At 50.7% G+C, this 19,906-nt stretch overlaps 1 protein-coding gene across 1 annotated transcript in view; it reads left to right on the top strand.

Moving 5' to 3' along the window:
* Nucleotides 1-19,371, top strand: part of POU2AF1 (POU class 2 homeobox associating factor 1) — a 39,414-nt gene extending 20,043 nt beyond the window's left edge. The window contains exons 2-5 of the mRNA XM_060251062.1: nucleotides 9,826-9,953; nucleotides 10,722-10,764; nucleotides 10,881-11,152; nucleotides 19,057-19,371. Of these exons, the coding sequence (XP_060107045.1) occupies nucleotides 9,826-9,953; nucleotides 10,722-10,764; nucleotides 10,881-11,152; nucleotides 19,057-19,371 (758 nt within the window). The remainder of the gene's footprint in view (nucleotides 1-9,825; nucleotides 9,954-10,721; nucleotides 10,765-10,880; nucleotides 11,153-19,056) is intronic.
* The last annotated feature ends 535 nt before the right edge of the window (nucleotides 19,372-19,906 follow it).

Here is a 19,906-nt window from a genome sequence, read left to right on the forward strand (position 1 = left end):
ATTTTTCCAGAGGAGCTCATCTCCATGTCCAGCCCAACCCGTCTTCTGCCAAGGATCCTAGAGTTGTCAACTCTGGGTTGGGAAATTCTTGATGATTTCGGGGTGGAGACGGGGGAACGAGAGGTCTGGGGAGGGTCAGGCCCACATTAGAGTATAAATGCTGTAAAGTCCACCCTCCAAAGCAACCCTTTTCCCCAGGGGAATCGAACTCTTCGGTCTGGAGTTCAGGTGTAATTCTAGGAGATCTCCAGGCCTTGTCTCAAGGTTGGCCACCCATTACGGCCAGAGACCTACTTGAGCTTACTCAGTAGCCCAAAGGAACTTATGACAATCTCTCAGAACTGCTAGGGTTGCCAGCTCTGGTATGGGAAATACCTGGAGATTTGGGGGGTAGAACCTGGGGAGCGACCTTAGCAGGGCATAATGCAATAGAATCCATTCTGCAGAACAGCTGTTTTCTCGGGGGAAACTGATCTTGTCCATCTGGAGATCAACTGTACTTGCGGGAGATATCCAGGTGCCACATAGGGGCAGAAAACCCTGCAGACTCGGAAAGGAAATGGCTGCTTTGGAAGGTGGACTCTGTGGCCTCATGCCCTGTTGAGGCCGCCCCCTCTCAAACCCCACCTTCCTCTCCTTCCAAAATCTGCAATAGTAAGGATGGGCACGGAACGCGAAAATGGTGGTTTGTTGGTGTGCCCGAATCGGTGGTTCAGTTTTGTGGTTTTTTATTTGCTGAACGAATTGTGGTCCTTTGGTTCGGGAGGGCTAGAAGAAAAAGATAGAAGATACTGGATTTATATCCCACCCTCCACTCCGAAGAGTCTCAGAGTGGCTCACAATCTCCTTTACCTTCCTCCCCCACAACGGATACCCTGTGAGGTGGGTGGGGCTGGAGAGGGCTGTCACAGCAGCTGCCCTTTCAAGGACAGAGTCTCAGAGCGGCACACAATCTCCTTTACCTTCCTCCCCCACAACAGACACCCTGTGAGGTAGATGAAGATATTAGATTTATATCCCGCCCTCCATTTTGGAGAGTCTCAGAGCTGCACACAATCTCCTTTACCTTCCTCCCCCACAACAGACACCCTGTGAGGTAGATGAAGATATTAGATTTATATCCCGCCCTCCACTCCGGAGAGTCTCAGAGCTGCTCACAATCTCCTTTACCTTCCCCACCCCACAACAGACACCCTGTGAGATAGATGAAGATATTGGATTTATATCCTGCCCTCCACTCCGAAGAGTCTGAGAGCGGCTCACAATCTCCTTTACCTTCCTCCCCCACAACAGACACCCTGTGAGGTGGGTGGGGCTGGAGAGGGCTCTCAAAGCAGTTGCCCTTTCAAGGACAGAGTCTCAGAGCGGCTCACAATCTCCTTTACCTTCCTCCCCCACAACAGACACCCTGTGAGGTAGATGAAGATATTGGATTTATATCCTGCCCTCCACTCCGGAGAGTCTCAGAGCGGCTCACAATCTCCTTTCCCTTCCTTCCCCACAACAGACACCCTGTGAGGTAGATGAAGATATTGGATTTATATCCCGCCCTCCACTCTGAAGAGTCTCAGAGCTGCTCACAATCTCCTTTACCTTCCCCCCCACACAACAGACTCCCTGTGAGGTAGATGAAGATATTGGATTTATATCCCGCCCTCCACTCCGGAAAGTCTCAGAGCGGCTCACAATCTCCTTTACCTTCCTCCCCCACAACAGACACCCTGTGAGGTGGGTGGGGCTGGAGAGGGCTCTCACAGCAGCTGTCCTTCCAAAGACAGAGTCTCAGAGCGGCTCACAATCTCCTTTCCCTTCCTCCCCCACAACAGACACCCTGTGAGGTGGGTGGGGCTGAGAGGACTCTCACAGCAGCTGCCCTTTCTAGGACAACCTCTGCCCAAGCTATGGCTGACCCAAGGCCATTCCAGCAGGTGCAAGTGGAGGAGTGGGGAATCAAACCCAGTTCTCCCACATAAGAGTCCGCACACTTCACCACCGCACCAAACTGGCTCTCCAGAGCTAGAAAGCGCTGGTGTGCTGCAAACGTTCCTGGCACCCAGAAGTTACACTATCACACCAGTCAAGTTTGCCAGGGCAATGTGCCTGGCATGATCAAGTCACTTCTAGGTGATGCCATTACGCTGGGCACTTCATGGTGCGTGAGGAGGATCCCCTGCTGATAACGGCGCAGACGAACCGCCCCCAAAACAAGCTGCTTCATTTTGCGAGTTATGTAGAGCGCAAGTACCTGTTGAACTGATTTGAAACAAACCACAAATCAGCTATTTTAGGCGTGATTTGTGATTCGTACTTGGAGCTGTCCCCATCGCTATTCAGGAGGGTCCCAACCTGGATTTGGCAACCCTGGCCCAGAAGGACGTGGTAGAATGGGCTATCCCAGGGGTGGCCAACAGTAGCTCTCCAGATGTTTTTTGCCTACAACTCCCATCAGCCCCAGACAGCATGGCCAATGGCTGGGGATGGCGGGAGTTGTAGGCAAAAAAAACATCTGGAGAGCTACCGTTGGCCACCCCTGGGCTATTCCACTTCAGAGTCGGTGTGTGTGTGTGCATTTTTGAGCGCTTCCTCACTTCCAGGTTAAAAATCAAAACCCTGCAAATAAAACAACTAGCCCTTCAAGGGTGAAGGGAGAAGATGCGGACTCAGTCCATTCCTGCATTTCAAGCTGTGATCCTCCCCTATCTGAAGTAGCAGATTCTGTTCCTCCAGTGCAGGACTCTTTTCATCTTATTTTGGAATTGTGTGCACGGACCCCGCCGGAATGCTCACCTGGGTTTATCCTAGGGTTGCCAGGTCTAATTCAAGAAATATCTGGGGACTTTGGGGGTGGAGCCAGGAGACATTGGGGGTGGAGCCAGAAACAAGGTTGTGACAAGCATATTTGAACTCCAAAGGGAGTTCTGCCCATCACATTTAAAGGAACCGCACACTTTTTAAATGCCTTCCTTACGTTGGAAATAATGAAGGATAGGGGCACCTTCTTTGGGGGCTCATAGAACTGGATCCCCTGGTCCAAACTTTTTGAAACCTGGAGGGTGTTTTGAGGAGAGGCATCGGCTGCTATGCTGAAAATACAGTGCCTCTACCTCAAAAACAGCCTTTCCAGAGCCCCAGATACCCACGGATCAATTCTCCATTATACCCTATGGGAATCGGTCTCTAGAGGGTATAATGGACTGCCCAGCAGACATTTCCCCCCCCCCACTTTCTGATGACCCTGAAGTGGGGGGAGGGTTTCCAAACTGGGGGATCCCCTGCCCCCACCTGGGGATTGGCAGCCTAGTTTATCCCTGGGGTTAGATTTCAGAGGCAGAACATGAGAGGTGCACTCCCTAGAAGTATGTTTATAGACACTGTTGGTATTTTGGAAACTGGGATTCTTGGGGAGGCATACGAAAACATTCCCTTTCCTAGACAGCAATTAATTATGTTTACCTCTTGGCAAAAATAAGAAAGTGAATGCCTAGAGATCTGGGAGGGGGGTGGTGGTGGTAAAATGACTGCTTGAAAATAAAAATTGAAAACTCTCTCCGTCCGTTCTGAAAGATCTAACACAGAACAGTCGACATCACTGAGAGAAAGACCTCACACGGATGCGATGCTAGGTTCCCGAAGGCGGATCCCCTTAGCCTTCTCCCCCCCACCCCCACAGGCACTGCGGTGCTTGGTGCAAGGGGCAGAACTGAGATAAGCCTTGGAGGAAGCCAAGACAGCAGCAAAACTGCTCTCCCACTCCTTCAGGAGCTAATGTTTGCACAGCTGATGACAGAGCCATCCATCTGCTTAGTGTGGGCTTTGCCTTTGCCAAGCTGCCCAGGCTGTGAGGCATGCTCTTCTGGCTGAAGACCAACCAGCAATCTTTTCCTTGCAACCACAAAAGAGAGACTCTTGCCAGAGGGGGTCATTTGCCAGAATAGCTTTCTGCCACAGGATCTCAGGCCACAAACATGACCAGGGGTCGTTTTGTAGAAAAATAGGTGGTGGAGCTCATTAGCATATGCTGTCCTTCCCCAGCCAAAAGCAACCCGATGCAAGGAAGGAGAGCCCTGGGCGAGCGAGGCCTGCTTGGGTTGGCTAGAGATTCAACCACCCCAAGCAGGTCTCCCTCATGTGCAGCTCTCCTGGGCCACCCCGCCCCCCCCCCCAGTCAAAAGGCCAGTAAGCTACCTGCCACCCAGGCCAGTAAGCTACCTGCCACCCAAAATCACATAAGAAGTGGAGAAAGGGGTTAATGAGGGCTGCTGGGGGTGTGGCAAAGCCCCTGGTGGCTGGCTGGCTGCCCGCTCTCCTAATCCAGGGATTGTTATGCAGCTGCACCTCTTATTTAATGGACAGCTCTTCATCATCTCTGCAGTCTGGAGATCAGTTGCGATTCTCCAGATCCCTCTTGGAAGGGGGCAGCCCTAATATTGCCATTTTACACCGATAACTAAATGTGCCAGGCCTTTGCACAACATTCTCATCAAGAACTGGTCAGTGCCGACCAAAGCCCTTTCAGTTCTGGCCGCATCCCACTCTGTTTGGCGCCAGCACACACCCCCTGATGTAGCCAATCCTCCTGGAGCTTACAGTAGGCCCTGTACTAAGAGCCCTGTAAGGAATTCTAGCAGGACCTCCTTTGCATATTAGGCCACACCCCCTGATGCAGCCAATCCTCCTGGAGCTTCCAGTAGACCCTGTACTAAGAGCCCTGTAAGCTCCTGGAGGATTGGCTACATCAGGGGGGCATGGCCTAATATGCAAAGGAGGTCCTGCTAGAATTCCACCCCTGGGCCACACACCCCTGATGTAGCCAATCCCCCTGGAGCTTACAGTAGGCTCTGTACTAACAGCCCTGTAAGCTCCTGGAGGATTGGCTGCATCAGGGGTGTGTGGCCTAATATGCATAGGAGCTCATGTTAGAATTCCACCCCTGGGCCACACACCCCTGATGTAGCCAATCCCCCGGAGCTTACAGTAGACCCTGTACTAAGAGCCCTGTAAGCTCCTGGAGGATTGGCTACATCAGGGGGGCATGGCCTAATATGCAAAGGAGGTCCTGCTAGAATTCTTTACAGGGCTCTTCTTACAGGGCCTACTGTAAGCGCCAGGAGAATTGGCTACATCAGGGGTGAGTGGCCTAATATGCAAAGGAGCTCATGCTAGAATTCCACCCCTGGGACACACACCCCTGATGTAGCCAATCCCCCGGAGCTTACAGTAGACCCTGTACTAAGAGCCCTGTAGGCTCCTGGAGGATTGGCTGCATCAGGGGTGGGTGGCCTAATATGCATAGGAGCTCATGTTAGAATTCCACCCCTGGGCCACACACCCCTGATGTAGCCAATCCCCCGGAGCTTACAGTAGACCCTGTACTAAGAGCCCTGTAAGCTCCTGGAGGATTGGCTACATCAGGGGGGCATGGCCTAATATGCAAAGGAGGTCCTGCTAGAATTCTTTACAGGGCTCTTCTTACAGGGCCTACTGTAAGCGCCAGGAGGATTGGCTACATCAGGGGTGAGTGGCCTAATATGCAAAGGAGCTCATGCTAGAATTCCACCCCTGGGCCACACACCCCTGATGTAGCCAATCCCCCGGAGCTTACAGTAGACCCTGTACTAAGAGCCCTGTAGGCTCCTGGAGGATTGGCTGCATCAGGGGTGAGTGGCCTAATATGCAAAGGAGCTCATGCTAGAATTCTACCCCTGGGCCACACACCCCTGATGTAGCCAATCCCCCTGGAGCTTACAGTAGGCTCTGTACTAACAGCCCTGTAAGCTCCTGGAGGATCGGCTGCATCAGGGGTGAGTGGCCTAATATGCAAAGGAGCTCATGCTAGAATTCCACCCCTGGGCCACACACCCCTGATGTAGCCAATCCCCCTGGAGCTTACAGTAGGCTCTGTACTAACAGCCCTGTAAGCTCCTGGAGGATCGGCTGCATCAGGGGTGAGTGGCCTAATATGCAAAGGAGCTCATGCTAAAATTCCACCCCTGGGTCACACACCCCTGATGTAGCCAATCCCCCAGAGCTTACAGTAGACCCTGTACTAAGAGCCCTGTAAGCTCCTGGAGGATTGGCTATATCAGGGGGCATGGACTAATATGCAAAGGAGTTCCTGCTACAAAAAAAAGCCCTGCGCTCCATGTAGTTTACATTTCTGTTATGGATATAAAGAGACTTTGGACTCTTTGGACTTCGGATGTATTTGGACTCCTTTTGCATGTCAGCGTTGGCCTATTTGTCAAGCGGCTGGTGAGGAGAAAGAGTGAAAGGGGAGTTATCTCATTGGGCTATGCGGCATACTGATTTCAGTCACAGCGGGCAGCAGAAAGTTGGCTGGGAAGGGATTTATCTCTGTTTCGCGGATATCCTGAGCTTTGATGCCGCGGCAGTTCATTGCCACAAAAATGCTTCGCATGTGATAAAGCTTAACAGTTTCAGATAGGAAAAAAACAACAACCCTGAATTACGTTTCCTTGTGACTCATGCTCTCGCAAGGCTCCAGAGTGGCTTTTACATTAGCCACAGCCCAGGTAGCACGGAGGAAGTCTTACCAGTTCAGAAGCTTCAGCCCCATGACCTGTAACCATCCCGGTTAGCTAAAGAGCATGGAAACTGGAAGGCCTTTACCAGTCTCTTTATTCATCAGGGTTCCCAGACAACATCCCCTAGAGCAGGGGTAGCCAAACTCACTTAACGTAAGAGCCACATAGAAGAAACAGCCGATGTTTGAGAGCCACAAGACATGAACTTCAGATGTTTGAGAGCTGCAAGGGAGGGAGGAAGGAAGGCAGGAAATAGATGGGGAGAAAGGAGAGATGGAAGGGAAGCAACTTTGGAGAAGTGATTTAAAGAAGAAGAAGAAGAATATATTGGATTTATATCCCGCCCTCCACTCCGAAGAGTCTCAGAGCGGCTCACAATCTCCTTTCCCTTCCTCCCCCACAACAGACACCTTGTGAGGTGAGTGGGGCTGAAGAGGGCTCTCACAGCAGCTGCCCTTTCAAGGACAACCTCTGCCAGAGCTACGGCTGACCCAAGGCCATTCCAGCAGGTGCAAGTGGAGGAGTGGGGAATCAAACCCGGTTCTCCCAGATAAGAGTCCGCACACTTCACCACTACACCAAACTGGCTCTTCAATGCCTTCACCAAATGCCTTCCCCAAGCCAGCCAATGTGGCAGTGAAGGCTTCAAGAGCCACGCTATATGTGTGAAAGAACCATATGTGGTCCCAAGCCACAGTTTGGCCCCCCCCTGCCCCAGCAGCTATAAACTTGCCAGTCAATGTAATGTCATAGTTAAGAGTATCAGAACTAGTATCTGCGAGACCCAGGTTTGAATCGCCTCCTGTGCTATGAAAGCTCACTGGGTGACCTTGGGCCAGTCATGCTCTCAGCCTAACCTACTTCACAGGGCTGTTGTGACGATAAAGTGGAGGAGAGAGAAGAATGATGTCTGCCACCTTGGGTCTCCACTTGGGGGGTGGGGAAGGGCTTTTTGGAGAAATGTCAACTGAGGGGGTGACATGACAGAGGTTTACAAGATTATGCATGGGGCGGAGAAGGTAGAGAAAGAAGTCCTTTTCTCCCTTTCTCACAATACGAGAACTCGTGGGCACTCCATGAAATTGCTGAGCAGTCGGGTTGGAACTGATAAAAGGAAGTCCTTCTTCACCCAAAGGGTGATTAACATGTGGAATCCACTGCCACAGGAGGTGGCGGTGGCTACAAGCATAGACAGCATCAAGAGGGGACTGGATAAGCATATGGAGCAGAGGTCCATCAGTGGTTTTTAGCCACGGCTGATCGTTGGAACTCTCTGTCTGGGGCAGTGATGCTCTGTCTTCTTGTGCTGGGGGGTGGGCACAGTGGCAGGGCTTCTAGCCCCACTGGTGGACTTCTTGATGGCATTTGGGTTTTTTGACCACTGGGTGACACAGTGTTGGACTGGCTGGGCCACTGGCCTGATCCAACATGGCTTCTCTTATGTTCTTATGAAAGCAGGGTATCAATTAATTAAATACCAATAAATAGATACAGAGTGTCTATTGTTCTCAAGCAAAGCATCGACACACTCTCCCACGCTCTCCCAAGGTACAATTCCAAGGATCCTTTGGTTGAATCCAGAACAGCCAAACCAGATTCAACCCAGTTTAAACTGGTGGTGTAGGAAGATCAGGGCTTTTTTGTAGAAAAAGCCCAGCAGGAACTCAATTGCATATTAGGCCATTCCCCCCTAATGTGTCAAGCGTCGATATTTCTCAATAAGCAGTCTTTTGTTTGAAATCAAAGCTGTTTTATTTAAGAAACGCAGAAGCTGTACCAAGGACACAAGCCTTGGGAGTAATGACATATACAGAGTTACACAGTTGCTATATAGGATAACTTCAAAGGTTAAATTACAGATGCATACTTGAGTCACGGGTTCAAAGGTTGCTATACACTAAGGAACTTAGACTACTAAAAACATCTCCCATTCTCACACTTCTCTAGCAGAAGATAAGAGCTGTCTGTGTGAACCTGTGGGAGAGGTGACTTGAAAGTGGTACCAGCCAGGCTGTAGCATAAACATCCTTGGGCCAGATGGATTTATTACTTGCCCCATGGTTGTAAATAAGGGGGGAGCAGTAAAGAGCGGGAGACCTGCTCTTTGTCTGAGAACCCATGACGTTACAGAAATAAGCACACTTGACATGATGTCACCATTATTTCACACAGGGCTTTTTGAAGGAAGGAAGGAAGGAAGGAAGGAAGGAAGGAAGGAAGGAAGGAAGGAAGGAAGGAAGGAAGGAAGGAAGGAAGGAAGGAAGGAAGGAAGGAAGGAAGGAAGGAAGGAAGGAAGGAAGGAAGGAAGGAAGGAATGTTTATGTACAAAGACCATTTTTAGAAGCCACAGGCGATTAACCATAATGCATCCTTATTAAAACCACTTATTAAAACCGCTTTTTTGGGGTAGAAAACGCCCAGCAGAAGCTCATTTGCATATTAGGGCACTCCCCCTGATGCCAAGCCAGCCGGAGCTGCGTTCCTGTGCGTTCCTGCTATTAAAAAAGCCCTGACCTCAAAGTTTATTTCTTTTATTAGATTCATTATTAATTGTTAAACAGAACTTCTGCCCAAATTGTTAAAGAATTACTATTAGGGTTATGCAAGACTTCACTTCCTGACATTTCACGGTTCACTTCACCTCTTGCGGTAGCCATTTTGAGGTTTCTCCCGCCATCCCGTGTCAGAATTCCAAAGGTGTCTCAGGCTTTAAGAAGTTGGGATCCCTGGTTTAGCATGTTTCAGCTTTGAATTTTGGCACTGATCAGGTAATGGAGCAGAATGCTTGTGAAGCATGCTAGATTTCACCTTATTTCATTCATGTCCACAGATTTACACCATCTCATCAAAGGGTGGCTTCATCGATTCCCCCCCCCCCCCCCGCCCATTAACATTGAATCAAACATTTTTATCTAAAAGGGCAAACACACTCAGTAAAGACCTTAAGAATATAAGAGAAGCCATGTTGGATCAGGCCAGTGGTCCATCCAGTCCAACACTCTGTGTCACACAGTGGCCAAAAAACTCAGGTGCCATCAGAAGGTCCATCAGTGGGGCCAGGACACTAGAAGCCCTCCCACTGTGCCCCCCCAGCACCAAGAATACAGAGCATCACTGCCCCAGACAGAGAGTTCCAACAATACGCTGTGACTAATAGCCACCGATGGACCTCTGCTCCAGATGTTTATCCAAGCCCCTCTTGAAGCTGGCTATACCTCCCCCCCCATGTTCAATAAAAGAAAGTACTGTCAGAGAAAACTAACAAATATTTTTTGCCTAGCTTCCACACCTGAGCAACCGCCCCTGCCACGCCCCTATCAAGGTGTCCGCGTCAAAGAGCCCGTGAAGGAGCTTCTGAAGCGAAAACGTGGAAGTGTTCAGAATGCAAACGTGGCTGCAGGAACCACGGTAAGAAAGGAAGCTGGTGTGGAGGGAAAGCATCTTCCTTCCGTGTAGAGGATTCCATGATGTCAGCAGCACCCAACCAGCCATGGGGGAATGGCAGATAAAAAGTGGGAGGGACGGTGGCTCAGTGGTGGGCATCTGCTTGGGAAGCAGAAGTTCCCAGGTTCAATCCCCGGCATCTCCAAAAAAGGGTCCAGGCGAATAGGTGTGAAAAACCTCAGCTTGAGACCCTGGAGAGCCGCTGCCAGTCTGAGAAGACAAGACTGACTTTGATGGACCAAAGGTCTGATTCAGTAGAAGGCAGCTTCATTTGTTCATATGTTCAAGTGGAGCTAGATGGAAAAATTTTTTGTGGCCATCTTCTGGGTGTGGAGCTGGGGTCACTGGGGGGTGTATGTGTATGGGAGAGGTATTTGTGAATTTCCTACGTTGTGCGGGGATGGGGGGTGGGGTTGGACTAGATGACCCTGGAGTCCCTTCCGACTCTACGATTCTACGAAAGGAGGCAAAAGTGCCAAAAGCTGAGGCTTTAATTTGTGCGGGGACTTGCGCTTGACCCCAACACGTCTTGGAATGGAAAAGAAAATATGATACTTCTGGGATTCGTCCTCCGTTCTCCAAATGAAGGCTTTCATTTCGACTGTCTTTGGAGATGATGGCCAGATTTTGGAAAGTGCTGAAATAAGTTTCCTTCTTGGCCTCTGAGTAATCGTGTTTCTGGTATTTGTCTCTTGCTTAAACGACTGATGTCAATCTCTTCTTTCCTTGTAGGTGTTTTTCCCTCACCAGCCGCTGCCATCCTATTCGCCCACTGGTAATGTTTTCAGAATGCTTCGCCTCCCCCCCCACCCCGCACCCGCCTTTTGTTCACTACTTTGGTTTTTGGGTCCCTCCCCCCAGGTGACTATTCACTGCTGTTCTTTACTGCAGGTCAGGTCTGTGCAGAATCCGACTTGGTTGCTCCTTCGTTGCCCGTTACTGACGAAACCTCGCTCTACTCCGGGTGGCTGGCACAACCGCCGCCAGCTTCTCTGCAGCCTTTGACCCAGTGGACCACCTACCCGGATTACGTGCCGCACGAAGCGGTCAGCTGCCCTTATACAGCGGATATGTACGTTCAGTCCATGTGCCCCAGCTACACGCTTGTCGGGACGTCTTCGGTACTGACCTACGCATCGCAGCCCCTGATCACAAACTTTGCGGTAAGTTTGGCTGGGGTGAACGTTTCGTTCACCAACAAGGCGCAGCTCTCTTATGGGGAGCCTGTAGGGTTTTCAAAGCAAGAGAGGAACAGAGGTGGCTTGCCGTTGCCTGCCTCCGCGTAGCACTCCTTGGTGGTCTCCCATCCAATTACTAGCCGGGATTGATCCAGCTTAGCTTCCAAGATCTGAAGAGATTGCATTAGCCTGGGCCATCCAGGTCAGGGCAGAGATGAACAGAGGTGGCTTGCCTTTGCCTGCCTCTGCGTAGCAACCCTGGACTCCTTGGTGGTCTCCCATCCAATTACTAGCCGGGATTGATCCAGCTTAGCTTCCAAGGTCTGAAGAGATTGCATTAGCCTGGGCCATCCAGATCAGGGCAGAGATGAACAGAGGTGGCTTGCCGTTGCCTGCCTCTGCGTAGCAACCCTGGACTCCTTGGTGGTCTCCCATCCAATTACTAGCCGGGATTGATCCAGCTTAGCTTCCAAGGTCTGAAGAGATTGCATTAGCCTGGGCCATCCAGATCAGGGCAGAGATGAACAGAGGTGGCTTGCCGTTGCCTGCCTCTGCGTAACAACCCTGGAATTCCTTGGTGGCAGGGCTGGATTAACAAACAGGTCAAGTAGGCACCGGCCTATGGACCCCCACACCTCTAGAGACCCTGGTCTGGTTTGCCTCTCATGGCCTCTCTCCCACAGCTTAGTCAAAGGGGCTTTTGAGAAGGCGTCTGCAGGAGATGTTAGGAGATGGTTTGTGAGAAGGGCCCCAAGATTTTGACTGCCTAGGGGCTTCTTCAGGGTTTAATCTGGCACTGCTTGGTGGTCTCCCACCCAAGTACTATCCAGGGTTGACCCTGCTTAGCTTCCAAGATCTGAGGAGATTGTGTTATCCTGAGCCATCCATGTCAGGGCAAAGATGAACAGAAGTGATTTGCCGTTGCCTGTCTCTGTGTAGCAACCCTGCACATTGTTGGTGGTCTCCCATCCAAGCTTAAAACTGGGCCAACCCTGCTCAGCTTCCAAGACCTGTCAAGTTCAGGCTAGTCTAGAAGAAGAAGATGATGATATTGGGTTTATATCCCGCCCTCCACTCAGAGTCTCAGAGCGGCTCACAATCTCCTTTCCCTTCCTCCCCCACAACAGACACCCTGTGAGGTAGATGAAGATATTGGATTTATATCCCGCCCTCCACTCCGAAGAGTCTCAGAGCGGCTCACAATCTCCTGTCCCTTCCTCCCCCACAACAGACACCCTGTGAGGTAGATGAAGATATTGGATTTATATCCCGCCCTCCACTCCGAAGAGTCTCAGAGCGGCTCACAATCTCCTTTCCTTTCCTCCCCCACAACAGACACCCTGTGAGGTAGATGAAGATATTGGATTTATATCCCGCCCTCCACTCCGAAGAGTCTCAGAGCGGCTCACAATCTCCTTTCCCTTCCTCCCCCACAACAGACACCCTGTGAGGTAGATGAAGATATTGGATTTATATCCCGCCCTCCACTCCGAAGAGTCTCAGAGCGGCTCACAATCTCCTTTCCCTTCCTCCCCCACAACAGACACCCTGTGAGGTGGGTGGGGCTGAAAAGGCTCTCCCACAAGATGCCATTTCAAGGACAACTCCTACAAGAGCTCTGGCTGACCCAAGGCCATTCCAGCAGCTGCAAGTGGAGGAGTGGCGAATCAAACCCGGTTCTCCCAGATTAGAGTCCGCACACTTCACCACTACACCAAACTGGCTCTCACAAGGAAAGCTCTGCCAGAGCTATGGCTGACCCAAGGCCATGCTAGCAGGTGCAAGTGGAGGAGTGGGGAATCAAACCCGGTTCTCCCAGATTAGAGTCCGCACACTTAGCCACTACACCAAACTGGCTCTCACAAGGACAACTCTGCTAGAGCTATGGCTGACCCAAGGCCATTCCAGCAGCTGCATGTGGAGGAGTGGGGAATCAAACCTGGTTCTCCCAGATAAGAGTCCGCGCACTTCACCACTACACCAAACAGGCTCTCACAAGGACAGCTCTGCAAGAGCTATGGCTGACCCAAGGCCATTCCAGCAGCTGCAAGTGGAGGAGTGGCGAATCAAACCCGGTTCTCCCAGATTAGAGTTCGCGCACTTCACCACTACACCAAACTGGCTCTCACAAGGACAACTCTGCTAGAGCTATGGCTGACCCAAGGCCATTCCAGCAGCTGCATGTGAAGGAGTGGGGAATCAAACCCGGTTCTCCCAGATAAGAGTCCGTGCACTTCACCGCTACACCAAACTGGCTCTCACAAGGACAGCTCTGCAAGAGCTATGGCTGACCCAAGGCCATTCCAGCAGCTGCATGTGGAGAAGTGGGGAATCAAACCCGGTTCTCCCAGATAAGAGTCCGCGCACTTCACCACTACACCAAACTGGCTCTCACAAGGACAGCTCTGCAAGAGCTATGGCTGACCCAAGGCCATTCCAGCAGCTGCAAGTGGAGGAGTGGCGAATCAAACCCGGTTCTCCCAGATTAGAGTTCGCGCACTTCACCACTACACCAAACTGGCTCTCACAAGGACAACTCTGCTAGAGCTATGGCTGACCCAAGGCCATTCCAGCAGCTGCATGTGGAGGAGTGGCGAATCAAACCCGGTTCTCCCAGATAAGAGTCCGTGCACTTCACCGCTACACCAAACTGGCTCTCACAAGGACAACTCTGCAAGAGCTCTGGCTGACCCAAGGCCATTCCAGCAGCTGCAAGTGGAGGAGTGGGGAATCAAATCCGGTTCTCCCAGATTAGAGTCCACGCACTTCACCACTACACCAAACTGGTTCTCACAAGGACAGCTCTGCCAGAGCTCTGGCTGACCCAAGGCCATTCCAGCAGGTGCAAGTGGAAGAGTGGGGAATCAAACCCGGTTCTCCCAGATAAGAGTCCGCACACTTAACCACTACACCAAACTGGCACCAAACTAGACTATTCAGGTCAGAGCACATAGCAGGCCTTGACTTCTAGAGCGTTAGGCACGTCTGAGGTGGTACAAAGACCCACTACTTTTGTTAATTTATTTCTAAAAAAAAATGTTGTTGTTGAAAACTGCTGCTGAAGGGGGCCATACAGATTTCTTGGGGGGGGGGAGTTCTACCGCAAAGGGTTGCCACCAGTGTTCCCTCTAGGCTGAGTTAGTGTGAGCTAGCTCACAGATTTTTAGCCTCCAGCTCACACCTTTTTGTCTTAGGTCAGGAAGGATGATGCCGGAACACAATAATTGATGCAGAAGCTCACAACTTCAATGCCAGTAGCTCGCAAACTAGAATTTCTGCTCACAAGAACTCTGGCGGCTTAGAGGGAACATCGGTTGCCACGTCCAGCTTCAGAGATTCCTGGAAGTTTGGGGGCGATACCTGGGTAGGGTGGAGTTTGGAGATGGTGGGAGCACTGGGGGCGTGACCTCACATCCTGTGAGATCATGTCCTACAATGTCACATCCAGGTCAATTCTCCTCTAGCGCCTCCATGTGAGGTCGCTCCCCCCCCCCAACCTACATTTTTAATTTAAATTTCACAACTCACATCTTGTCCTCACCTTCCCCCCCCCCCCCCCTCAATCTAACATCGCTTGCAGTCTTCTGTATGTCAAGCTGACCTTTTGTTCCTAAATATTTCCACCGGCATAACTGGCTGCTATCCAGTTCTGTTCCATTCAACCTAACAAAGGTCTCAAAATCATCTTCAGGGCTTTCTCAATGTTAAAGAGCAAAAAAAAAACGGTTAAAGAGAGAAATCCAGGTGCTAGCCCACAGAAATCTCATCCTTGTCTCAGTTCCCAAACATCCTACAGTGCAGGGGTGTCAAATGTGAGGCCTGAGGGCTGGATCAGGCCCCTGGGGGGCTCCTATCAGGCCCACGAGCAACTTACTGTCATCTGTTTCCTTCTCTCTCTCTTGCTTCCTTCCTTCCGTGTGGCAGTCCAGTCTAGGCAGAGAAAAGTAATGGCAAGCCTCTTCTGAACATCTCTTGCCTTGAAAACCCTGTCAAGGGTATCAGACTCACTGGTTTTAAAGGTGCTTTCTTTGTATCTCTCCCATTGGATCCAGAGAGCTGGGCAAAGGAAGCTCTGACTCTTTCCCTCCCTCCCCAGGGGGCCAGGAGGGGGAAGGAGCCTCAGCCAATAGAAGAAGAAGAAGAAGAAGAAGAAGAAGAAGAAGAAGAAGAAGAAGAAGAAGAAGAAGAAGATGATGATGATGATGATGATGATGATGATGATGATATTGGATTTATATCCCGCCCTCCACTCCAAAGAGTCTCAGAGTGGCTCACAATCTCCTTTACCTTCCTCCCCCACAACAGACACCCTGTGAGGTAGATGAAGATACTGGATTTATATCCCGCCCTCCACTCCAAAGAGTGTCAGAGCGGCTCACAATCTCCTTTCCCTTCCTCCCCCACAACAGACACCCTGTGAGGTAGATGAAGATATTGGATTTATATCCCGCCCTCCACTCCGAAGAGTCTCAGAGCGGCTCACAATCTCCTTTCCCTTCCTCCCCCGCAACAAACACCCTGTGAGGTAGATGAAGATACTGGATTTATATCCCGCCCTCCACTCCGAAGAGTCTCAGAGGGGCTCACAATCTCCTTTCCCTTCCTCCCCCACAACAGACACCCTGTGAGGTAGATGAAGATACTGGATTTATATCCCGCCCTCCACTCCGAAGAGTCTCAGAGGGGCTCACAATCTCCTTTCCCTTCCTCCCCCACAACAGACACCCTGTGAGGTAGATGAAGATACTGGATTTATATCCCGCCCTCCACTCCGAAGAGTCTCAGAGCGGCTCACAATCTCCTTTCCCTTCCTCCCCCGCAACAAACACCCTGTGAGGTAGATGAAGATACTGGATTTATATCCCGCCCTCCACTCCGAAGAGTCTCAGAGCGGCTCACAATCTCCTTTCCCTTCCTCCCCCACAACAGACACCCTGTGAGGTAGATGAAGATATTGGATTTATATCCCGCCCTCCACTCCAAAGAGTCTCAGAGCGGCTCACAATCTCCGTTATATTCCTCCCCCACAACAAACACCCTGTGAGGTGGGTGGGGCTGGAGAGGGCTCTCACAGCAGCTGCCCTTTCAAGGACAACGTCTGCCAGAGCTATGGCTGACCCAAGGCCATGCCAGCAGGTGCAAGTGGAGGAGTGGGGAATCAAACCCGGTTCTCCCAGATAAGAGTCCACACACTTAACCACTACACCAAACTGGATCTCAATAGCTTGGCTTGGCTCAATAGCTCTTCTGCACAATTGAGAGAGCCTGGCAAAGCAAGCTCTGCCTCCCCCCCCCCTTCCTCCCCAAGGGAGGAGCCTCAGCCAACAGAAAACATAGAGGTTTTGCTCTGTAGCTCTGCTGTGCAATTGAACAAGCCTTGAAAAGCAAGCTGTTAAGCAGAAGGAAGCAAGGCAGAGGGAGAAGGAATTGGCCCCTGGTCTTCATGTTCGACACCCCTGACCTGCTGGGTTGCCGTAAATCGGCTACGACTTGATGGCCATAAAACTAAAAATAATAATGCTTGCACGCTGTCATCAAATAACGACTTATTGTTTTAAATATCTGCATTCCGCTTGCATCGCCACTCTCAATTTGGATGGTTTGCAGGGAAAATTGGAGGAGAAAAACATCTGAGCTTTTCATTTAAAACGTTGACTTTCATGGCCAGAAGGATCCTTAGGATCTAGTTTTCAGCTGCAGAAGAAGGAAAGAGCCTGCTCTACCCAAAACCTTGACCAAGCCGAGGAGTCCCACGGTTTTGATTCACAGAGCTTGAGCTGTTGCAACAGAAGACGTCCATAAATCCCATTGTCCTGTCCGGCTACCCAGAATATCAAATATCGGATTTGAATATTAGCTGGGAGGTCTGGATGATCTATTTCTACTTTCTGTTTCTCACCACGATATTTTCACAACGTTCGATACAGGAGCATTTTCAATTGCAAGGAATAATACTTTATATCGTTTGCCACCCCTAATTGCCACTTAGGGCACTCCACACACACAGACCGCCCCCCCCCCCGCCCCACAGCTAGAACCATTTCGAAAAGTGGAACTAACTGGATATTCTAGAAATGCTTGGTAAACCGTGACAGTTGTAAGTGGGAACAGCCAGCTGCTATTTGCCCTTTAAGGCAACAGACCAAAAAGAACTTTTATCGTTATTTGAAGGGTCAATCCAACCCCAAGAGACAGTATCAAATAAATCATTTGGCATAAGAATTTAGAAACCACAGCTTGGAAGCTAATTTTTTTTAAAACCCCAATAGAAATGCAGTATAAAAATAAGGTGTGCAGTGTGAAAGAGTCAGCAGAAAAATGGTCCATGTTTAAACGATGTGGTGCCACCACTGAGAAGACCCCCACTCCTAGGTTAACGGATGTGGAAGATCTGGCTTTCTGCCAGATTGAAACTGATGGCCTTGTTCTAGGACCACCAACATCCAGGCGAGGCCTGGAGATCTCCCAGAATTACAACTGATCCCCAGAATACAGAAAGCAGTTCCCCTGGAGTAAATGGCTGCCTAGAATGGTAGACTCTATGGCATAATACTATCCTGAGGTCCCGCTCCTCCCCAAATCTCACCTCCCCAGAATTTCCCAACCCTGAACTGGCAACCTAACACCTGAAGTTTCCAAAATGTTCTCAAGACAGAAGGGTTGCCAAGCCCCCCCCCCAGCAGCCTCTGGAAGAGAAAAACTCTATGGTACCTATTGTAACATAGAGTTTTCCCTCCCAAATTGCTAGAGCGTCCAAGGGAGGAAAGAAAACCATAGAGTTTTCCCAGAAATGCCTAGAGCAGCTGGCGCGCAATGTCGCCAGCACGATGACTTCACTCACGGGTGACGTCATCGCACTGATGACGTCAGGGGAGGTTCCCCCTACTGGCCCAGGGTGCACCTGGCAGGTTGGGAACCTCCCGGGCAGGAGAACCCCCCGCCCGGACCGGGGCCTTGCCAGCCTTACAAGGCAGAAGAAGAAGAAGATATTGGATTTATATCCCGCCCTCCACTCCGAAGAGTCTCAGAGCGGCTCACAATCTCCTTTACCTTCCTCCCCTACAACAGACACCCTGTGAGGTGGGTGGGGCTGGAGAGGGCTCTCACAGCAGCTGCCCTTTCAAGGACAACCTCTGCCAGAGCTATGGCTGACCCTAGGCCATTCCTTCAGGTGCAAGTGGAGGAGTGGGGAATCAAACCCAGTTCTGCCCAGATAAGAATCTGCACACTTAACCACTACACCAAACTGGCTCTCCTGATCAAGAAGACGACTATTTCTATATCGGAGGAGGCCACAGTCTATGCTCCCCTGGTGGCCTAATCAAGAAGAGCACTATTTTGGAGGAGGCCGCAGTCTATGCGCCTCTTTTTAAAATCTGTTCTCTTCTTCCCAGCAACTTTCAGAGCCAGGTCAGTACTGCCATTTACACAAAGGGAGCAGAGAAACGTGTCCTAACCACACTGTATGTAAGCAGAGAGAGAGATGGAACCACACTTGTATCCACCAGGTGAACCTGAAATTCTGACTCAAGGATCACACAAGTGCTTGGGCCCCTTTACACAAGGACCACTACAACATCGAGTATTGGCTTGCACACCCTAAAGGAGACTCAGCTTTTTGTCAAGTCTTTTTAAAAGCAGAAACTCCTTTGCATATTAGGCCACGCCCCTCTTATGTAGCCAATCCTCCAAGAGTTTACAGGGCTCTTCTTACAGGGTAAGCTCTTGGAGGATTGGCTACATCAAGGGGTGTGTGGCCTAATATGCAAAGGAGTTCCTTCCTGCTACACACACACACAAAGCCCTGCTTTTCGTAGTGCCGCATTCATGTACAGGTAAGCCGTGTATCCTCAAAGAAGCATCATTGACAGGTGTGGTTTCTCAAACAGGCGAGACCCTCCACTCCAGCTGTCGTGCCTCATCTAGACGTGATGGACCAGCAACCGCCCCTGAGCTATTTCCCCTGGACTCAACCCATCTCGACATTGCCGGCCCCTTCTCTGCAGTACCCAGCAGCTTCGACGGCCCTCCCGGCCCCCCAATTTGTTCCTCTCCCCATTTCGGTTCCAGAACCGGTCTCCCAAGAGCTGGAGGATGCGAGAAAGGAGATGGGCACGTTGACCATTGAGAAGCTTCTTTTGCAAGACGAGAACACCAGCAGTGCCTATGATTTAAACAGCGGCCTCCCGGTTGAAGGACTTTAAAACCAGCAAATTGGGAGGGTGCAGAGTTACTCCTGCATTTTGGTGAAGAAGTAGGGTTGCCAATCCCCAGGTGGGGGCAGGGGATCCCCCAGTTTGGAGGCCCTCCCCCCGCTTCAGGGTCATCAGAAAGCAGAGGGGGAGGGGGAAATGTCTGCTGGGAACTCTATTATTCCCTATGGAGACTTATTCCCAAGAGAAAATGATGGAGAATTGATCTGTGGGTATCTGGGGCTCTGGGGGGGGGGGCTGACTTTTGAGGTAAATGCACCACATTTTCAGAATAGCATCCAGTGCCTCTCTCCAAAATACCCCCCAAGTTTCAAAAAGATTGGACCAGGGGGCCCAATTCTATGAACCCCCAAAGAAGGTGCCCCTATCCATTATTTCCTATGGAAGGAAGGCATTTAAAAGGTGTGCGGTCCCTTTAAATGTGATGGCCAGAACTCCCTTTGGAGTTCAATGATGCTTGTCACACCCTTGCTCCTGGCCCCGCCTCCAATGCCTCCTGGTTCCACCCCCAAAGTCTCCTGGCTCC

Source organism: Heteronotia binoei, chromosome 12 (assembly GCF_032191835.1).
Source record: "Heteronotia binoei isolate CCM8104 ecotype False Entrance Well chromosome 12, APGP_CSIRO_Hbin_v1, whole genome shotgun sequence".
Classification (NCBI taxonomy): domain Eukaryota; kingdom Metazoa; phylum Chordata; class Lepidosauria; order Squamata; family Gekkonidae; genus Heteronotia; species Heteronotia binoei.